General features: G+C 49.2%; 1 protein-coding gene across 1 annotated transcript; it reads right to left on the bottom strand.

Annotated features, from left to right (window-relative positions):
- Window positions 1-553: 553 nt before the first annotated feature.
- On the bottom strand, window positions 554-7,705 carry LOC120871880 (putative killer cell immunoglobulin-like receptor like protein KIR3DP1). Its single transcript, XM_040251881.1, has 9 exons — window positions 7,646-7,705; window positions 7,469-7,504; window positions 6,028-6,306; window positions 4,841-5,140; window positions 3,485-3,784; window positions 2,466-2,516; window positions 1,613-1,735; window positions 843-895; window positions 554-732 (listed from the first exon to the last, which is right to left on the bottom strand). Exons 1-9 carry the CDS (start codon window positions 7,677-7,679, stop codon window positions 571-573), a joined length of 1,338 nt encoding a protein of 445 aa, XP_040107815.1. The 5' UTR covers window positions 7,680-7,705; the 3' UTR covers window positions 554-570.
- Between the last annotated feature and the right edge of the window lie 256 nt (window positions 7,706-7,961).

The raw sequence follows: 7,961 nt of genomic DNA, 5'->3' as shown, positions 1-7,961 counted from the left end.
TTATTACTTTCTCATGGAAAGCATTTTATTTTAAATATAGCAGTGTTCACACGTCAATCCCAAACTCCCCTCTATCTGTCCCACCACTCTTCCCCTCTGGTAACTCTACGATTTTTCTCTAAGTCTACAAGTCTGTTTTGGCCTGTAAATAAGTCTGCCCTTGTAAAATGTTACTGAAGAGGGGTTTTCTTCTATTGGTTTTTTTTTTTTAATTTATTTATTTATTTTTAATTTTTACTTTTTTTATTTTAAACTGAATAATTTGAAGAACCAAATGGCAAGTTTTTTATGCTTTATTAGAATTTTAGGAAAAACTAGTGTGATCATGATAAGCTACCTAGTATGAGCGATTGATTATAGCATCTCCCCAAGCAGTGACATAGTTACAATAGAGTCCTAGAATAGCCAGGAGATTATTAAGAGGGGGTGGGATTTTTGAAGACAATACTATAATTCTTGGACTCCACTCCTCACCTCAGAGCTGCTGGGCTGCTTTGGAGGAGAAGGAGTGTTCACGAGGAACCCCTTTAACAAGAGATTTAGGTCCTTGATTTGTAACACTCTATGTGCTCAGAGGATGGGCTTAGCATGGTCTTGGTCTATGTTGAATTCCTCATAGATAATGGGCTCAGCAGAAGGGTTCATGGGCCTCAGGGGAGCGGGAGTGGACCGTCTCTCGGAGAGAGTCCCGAGGTCCAAGTGAGCGTATATCACGTCTTCTGCTGCAGAGTCCTGAGAGAAGAGAGGTGAGAATGATGGACTGAGACGTGATCTTCGAAGGCTGGGCCACTGGGCATTGGAGGGGCTCAGACTACAGCAAAGGTTTGGGCTGGAGGACTCACCTCGCCGTTCACTGTTCTGTCTTCCATGGGCTCTCCTTCCATGATGGCAACATCTGTGAATGGAAGAGAGTCAAGGCTCTTCAGGGTGGATGCAGTTATTTCAGACCTCTGTAACTTTGATAGTTACATCAAAGTTAGAAAAAGGCAGAGGTGTGCCACAGGTTGCTGAGCCTGTCTTTTCCACTAAATGAAACCGAACAAAACATTCCATATACAAGCCCAGCCATTCATGGACTGTCTCAGGAACCTGTGCAAACCCACGGACCCATCCTATGTCTTCTGATGTGGACCAAGCTCTTCTACATATCAACAGAGTCCCAAGATCATTAGGAGAGAAAAATGGATGGCTGTAGTTGAAGGGAAGAACAGGGCTTGGAATGTCCCTGGTGGCCCAGGGATTAAGAGTCAACCTTCCAGTTCAGGGAGCGTGGGTTCTATCCCTGGTGGGAGAACTGAGATCCCACATGCCTTGAAGCAACTATCCTTAATGCTGAAACTGTTGAGCCCACGAGCTCTGCAGCCTTGAACTGCACCCCAGCTCCACAATGAGGATTTCCCATGCTGCAGCCAAGACTTCATGCCGCCAAGAATAAATCAATACATATTTTCATAAAAAGAACAGGGTTCCATGGGTCTCTGGAAGATGTTCCATCAGGGATTAAAACAATGGAAATCAGTTTTTAACCCACAGGAAGTGAAAATGCCATTCTCTGCTATGAGCCCACCTCCCCCTGGGTCAGAGGATGCTGAGCTCACCTCTTCAGACTTACGATTTGGGGTAGAATGCCAGTGACAGACTAGAGCAGCGAGGAAGATGCTGGTAGTGGTGAAGGCTATGGAGAGCCCAAGGACAATGTACCACGTGCTGGAGTGTTCCTGAGGAAGCGGTGTTTCTGCCAACAAGCAAAAGGAAGGTCTGGGTATTTGTTGCACATGCTGTGCCCCTACACACTTGATTTATTGTATCCTTGTGTCAAACTGTCAGCATCTATCAACCTGACCAATTATGGTCTCCACATCCCAGGAGGTACCAAAGCATCCAGGTGAGATGTTAGCAGTGGATAAAGTAAAGAGGCCATAAAAACTAGCAGACATCTGAACCAAGGTCCCCTGGGCACTGATGCAGTTTTTCTCTTCTGCCCCCTATGAAAAGGCATGGTGTTTTTCGGTGAATGTGACCCTTTAATCCACAATACATTTCCCCCTCCATCCACATAGACCTGGAATGGAATCCTCAAGAAGATATGACACATACTTCTCACCTGTGAAATGCTTAGTTCACAAAACACTAACAGGAATAACACTTATACAAGGGGCTCCCTAAAATTCTCCACCTGCCCTGCCATCCTTCTCCAAAGATCCTGGTGGAGGGAAAGTAAGCATCTCCCTTAAGCATGGGGTTAGGTCACTCTGACCGCTTTGTTCAATTTAGAAATTCCCAGTCACAAACCATGAGAAGCTCAATGCCCCCTCTGGTTCTAGACAGACCATGGTCTCAAATGCTGACATGACAGGGACTTTGAGGAGCTCAAAGTCACAGAGCTGGGAGGTGGCAGAGCCAACATCACACAGGAGCCCCTGTCTTCTCAAAAGCTTGCTGAGATAGGAGACCGTCTTGCTTACCTTCTGTGGTCTGTGGATCCATGGTTGACAGGCAAGTACTTGTAGTGGATCCTAGGGGAGAAAAGCCAGAAGGGGTGAACAGTAACCTTCCTCATACCCACTGAAGAAGGAACATTCTTTCTGGAAGGTTGACCTCCTGCCTGTTCTTGACTCTGTCATCCCTCAGAGCACTGATGGGGGAGGGGAGAGCTTCTGGTCCCTCCCCGTGAATGCACTGAGTAGACCTTCCATCCTGGATAAGGGATGGTGGAAGGAGGCGGGAAGGACATGCCTGGTGGTGAAAGACGGCTGTGAGCAGGAGACATCCTCTCTGCTCCAGGAACGAGTGTCTGTGTTCCTTAATTGGGAATCACCTGTATATCAGGACTGCTTCTGGGAAAACATTAAGACAAGGGGCCAAGGCAATCTCTGATCTTCCCAAATCAGCCCAGCCTCTCCTCCTCCTGGGTCTACCCTGATCCTTTTCTTTTTGACTGGGTAGACAGGACTCTGATGTGGAGCATCCATACAGGAGGTGGAAGACGGCTGAGATGCCATCTACCATCTCTCTTCCTCTCTGGTTCTCATTGCCTCCATTTCTGAAGAAACGCTATGGTTCCCATGACACCAACACGGAACCCATGAGATAGAGCTCATGATACAGTAAGATGTTATGGAAAAACCCAAATGGACTATTTCCCCAGTGCAATCTCATTTACTGTAATGTAAAGCATGGGACTCTTCATCAGTTCTCAATGCAAGAATGCTGGAGTGGGATGCCATTTCCTCCTCCAGGGGACCAGCTTTAATCAGGACTCTTCACTATGACCCATAGGTCTTGGATGGCCCTGCACGACTGGCTCATAGCTTCCCTGAGGTATGAAGGCCCTGTCACCACTACAAGACTATGATCCATGAGGAGGAGATAGTAAAGGACAGGGGAGTCTGTCGTGCTGCAGTCCATGGGGTGGTAAAGAGTTGGACACAACATAGTGACTGAACAGGAACAAGAAAGCATGGGCCAGGAACAGGTTCCTCACCTGTGACAGACAGGAACAGTGGGTTGCTGGAGTCTGACCATGAATAGGGAGAGGGAGTGAAGGAGCCGTAGCACCTGTAGACCCCGCTGTGGGCTGGGGTCCCAGGACCCAGAGGGAACTCTGCCTGGAGTGTTCCAAGGGGACCCCAAACTCCAGCGAGCGGGCGCCCAAGGTTTCCCCCATCCCTGAGCAGATGGAACTGGTCAAAGGCGCTCTCAGAGCTGCAGAGCAAGGTCACATTCTCTCCTGACCTCACCGTGGGGCCCCCCTGGGCTGAGAGAGAGGGTTTCCTGGACCGACCTGCAAGGAAGAGACCTTGATCTCAGATCACAAAGTAACTCTAGTCCTAAATAGAGGACTAAAGCCAGAAGTGTGCAACAAGAGAAGCACTGCAATGAGAAGGCTGCCGACTGCCAGGAGAGAAAGACCCACAGTAAGGGATACCCGGCACAGGGAAAACTTCAGAAGTAACTATAAATATGGGGTGTTGTTTAAAATCCTCTTGAATAAATAATTATTTTTAAAATGGATTGTCATTTAATGTCCTTTTTTAAAGAAAGAGTATATATGTATATGAATAACTGAATCACTCTGTTGTACAACAGGAATTAGCAACATCTGAAATCAACTAGACTTCAACACACATAACTAAAAAATAAATTTTAAAAATCAAACGTGCAATTCTCTTGAAATAAATGGAACTTACTAACTACTGCTGGGACTATCAGAAAACATGGCATTGACCCAATAGAAGAGATTATGGAGTGGAAACTGCCAGAATCTCATTCCATCTTTGACCATCTCTTTCTTGAGCGTGTGTTCAGGGCTGCTATGCCCACCGCCAGGGGCTGGAAAGGACTCCTCAGTGGGAGGGTTGGAGGGACCACTCCCCCCTCCTTGTGCAGAAGGATGCATTAAACCAAGAGGCTGAGCAACTTCAGGGTGTCAACATCGATCTCTATCACCCAGGGGCTGGACTGCAGGGCGTCTGGTACCACATGTGCTGCTGACAGAGGAAGGGAGCTCTGACATGAAAGCGGGAAACCAACCCCTTAACCACCCATCGTTGGCTGCCTGCCCGTGTCCCTGCTCTGGTACATTTGTCTCCCTTGGTCGTTCTTTCACGTTCTTGCTCCTTCGCTCTGTCCTCGGCTGTGTCTTCCCCTTAGCACACGGCAGGGACTCTGTTCTCTTTGCCTTTCTGTGTTCACACCTCCTCTCTCTCTGCTTTGCTCCCTTTGCTGAGTCTGTGAGTGTCTCCGCATGCCTGCCATTCTCTCCAGGTACTGATGCTGGACTGGACACCAGACGTTCTGTGACACAGAGAGCATAAGGTACTGGTCTTGTCACACTCACCTGTGATGATGATGTCCACGGGGTCACTGGGGGCTGACCACTCATAGGGGGAGCGTCTGAGAGAGCCATAGCATCTGTAGGTGCCCGCACTTGCCAAAGTCATGGGGCCAATTGAGAAGTCAGCTGGGGCATGCCCAGCAGTGAACATCTCTCCACGTCTCTGGAAATGCCCTGTGCTGCTTTTTCTGTGCAGGATGAATTTGTCAACCAGCATCGATGAGTAACAGCGGAGGGTCACATTCTCTCCTGCACGAACGAGGGGGCCTGGGTGGGCTGAGATGGAGGGTTTTGGGAACACACCTAGGAGCAAACAGCATGTGAGCTTCAGTGAGTCACCCCACCTCGGCACTTCCCCTGACATCTGAAGGTGTGAAAAACCTCCCCATGAAGCAGCAAAGCCAATTACCCTTCCTGTGTGTACTGTTGCATTTTCTTTAGCCTTGTTCTCGGGCTCTGGCTCATGCTTTTCTGTTTCTCTTTGCTCAAGACCTCCAGCCTCCTCTGTGTTTATTCTAAGCTCTTTAGCTGTTGGATCTCTTCTCAGCTTCAGGCATGCATACTCGAACACTTCAGTCCTGTCCAACTCTGCAACCTCATGAGCCATAGCCTGCCAGGCTCCTATGTCCATAGGATTCTCCAGGCAAGAATACTGGAGTGGGATGTCATGCTTTCAGCTTCATCCTGTCCCTAATATGTGTGATGGGGAGCTGGGTGGTTCTGATGATGCATTCCCTGGCTCTGTTCACACTCATCTAGAATGTGAGTGATGACTGGCAGGAAATTGGAAAGGAGGTGGAGGAAAAAAGGGAACATTTCCCCATCTGTGACCATCACAACATAACTCTGGAGACATTCCTGGGACTCCTCCATGAGGCTCCAGCTCCTCAACATGGGATTACAGCTCCCTACTGGGTGGCAGGTGCTGGATCAGGGTCATTCCCCATCCTCCCTACTGGCAGGCAATGGCAGCATCCTGTCTAACTAATGCCTAGGGAGGCTCCTCCTTCCTTTGCCAAAGCACCCCATCTATTCAACACCCTGGGCTTAAGCTCTCAGAGTGGGTTCTCTTTCCTGGTTCCTTCCTGACTGGAAATCCTGACTGAATCTTAGACCTCGTAAGGAACTTGGACCTAGGATGGGATTGCCTGCATAGACGGCTGTCCCGGGCTGGGCTGGACCTCTCCTACCTGTGACCACAATCTTCAGGGGATCACTGTGTCTGGATAACCCAAAGAGAGACGTGGAGAATCCGGAACATGTGTAGGACCCGGCATGTTCTCTGGTCACCGGGCCAAGTGTGAAGTTGTTGAGATGATTTCCATGGAGCTCGGTCAAACTGGCCCCATCTGTTCTGAACAGTCTGAATCTCTTAAGTGGAGAATGGAAGTGACACTGAAGATTCACAGTCTGTCCTAAGGGAACCATGGGGCTTGGCCAGGCTGACAAAGAGGGCTTGTCATATTCACCTAGGAGAGAAGGAGTCACAGGTTTTGAGAGGAAAATAGGAATGGTCCCCTCTCCCCACTGGTCTTGTTGGAGCGCTTCCCCTTCAATTCTTCCAAGGCACCAACCCTAAAGTGCATCACCCTGATACTCAAGGACACCTGGGGCTTGGGGACAGATGGAGACACAGTCAACCCAGGACAGACATCACGGAGATTCTAAGAATATGATTCTCAGCAGTGATTCTTATCAGGAGAAGAACAACTCCTTGGGTTGACAAAATGTTGAGAACTCTCTCAAAACACAAAACACTGGATTCCTGGGTGGTCTTGTCGTTAGGACTCAGCACTGTCTCTGCCAAGTGCCTGGTTGAATCCCTAATCATGGAACTGAGATCCTGAATGCTGTACGGTGCAGGCAAAAGAAACACCACAAAAAAAACTGATGCATGAAAAAGAAGTGAGAGGGCTTTCCTGTTGGATTTGTTGTAGCTCATACGGTAAAGAAACTTCCTGCAATGCAGAAGAGGAGGGTTCAGTCCCCAGGTAGGAAAGATCCCCTGGAGAAGGAAATGGCAACCCCATCCAGTATTCTTGCCTGGAGAATTACATGGACAGAGGAGCCTGGTGAGCTACAGTCCATGGGGTCGCAAAGAGTCAGACACGACTGAGCGACTAACAGTAACACAGGCAACAAGTGAAAAAGCCACTTGACTGAAAAGAAGGAAATAAAGCTTGAACCTGGCTCCTTTGTTAGCTAACCGACATCAAATGTGTGACAAGGTCCAGGTGGCCCTGCCTGATGAGGAGACCCTTCCCCGGGCTCAGGTCCAGCGGGCTTTCTGCAGATCCTGTTGTTAAGGGCCAGCTGGAGATGCCATGAGCCACCTTGTAGGGGAGGGTCTGTGGGCTGCAGCCTCTTGCTCCCCTCTCTTGATAAAAATGTCACTCAGTGGGCCTAGCTCACAGCTCCGACTTCACACTGGCCTTCAGTTCCAGAGTCCAGAGCTGGGCTAACCTCTGGGGAGAGTCAAGATGAGTATCAAGGCCAGTAGGAGGACCTGGGATCCACAGGTCACGGGGCTCTCATTGTACTGACAGCAGTCTCACCCTAGTCCACCTGTGTCCTCTGCATCAGCCCCAACTGCTCTGTTCAACAGAGAAATAAGGGATGGGGAGGACTCACCCACAGCTGCCCAGATCCTCAGACTCACACAGAATCCTAGAAGGAAAACAAGTCAGAGATGGCTTGTCCCAATGGACCCCACACTCTTTGCACCCTCTTGCAGGGAACCTGGTCAGTGGTACAAGGACCCCCCGATTTCCACCATAACCCGCTTCCACCGTGTCTTTCTGGACTCACCGAGACTCAGGAGGCTGAGGAGTGTGGGGCACATGGCTCTGCTTCTGTGAGACGGGAGGCAGAACTGAGCAAAGCTGACAGAGTCACAGGATGCGGAAGCGGTCAGTGTTGTTGGTACAGTCAGCCTGGTTCATGTCACATGGGAAGATGGCCAGCCTCTTCTCAAAGCCAGGGATGGAAGTCTGAACTGAGCCGCAGCACGGAGCACGCCTCATGACCTGATCGTCACATTTTGTTTCCCTAAACACTGTAAACCTAAGAGGATTCGAACAGATCTTGCTGCCTTTAGGAAGTAGTAATGGTGATTCAGTATATA

This window comes from Oryx dammah, unplaced genomic scaffold, assembly GCF_014754425.2.
Source record: "Oryx dammah isolate SB20612 unplaced genomic scaffold, SCBI_Odam_1.1 HiC_scaffold_13, whole genome shotgun sequence".
Lineage (NCBI taxonomy): Eukaryota > Metazoa > Chordata > Mammalia > Artiodactyla > Bovidae > Oryx > Oryx dammah.
This window is presented reverse-complemented; position numbering and strand designations above follow the sequence as displayed.

Bases quoted from the DNA above. Each gene is read 5' to 3' on its own strand.
- LOC120871880 (XM_040251881.1), bottom strand. From the start codon at position 7,679: ATGTGCCCCACACTCCTCAGCCTCCTGAGTCTCG. The intron at 7,505-7,645 runs GTGAGTCCAGAA...TTTTCCTTCTAG, and splicing joins CCTCAGCCTCCTGAGTCTCG to GATTCTGTGTGAGTCTGAGG. The intron at 5,141-6,027 runs GTAGGAGAGGTC...GTTTGCTCCTAG, and splicing joins CCTGAAGATTGTGGTCACAG to GTGTGTTCCCAAAACCCTCC.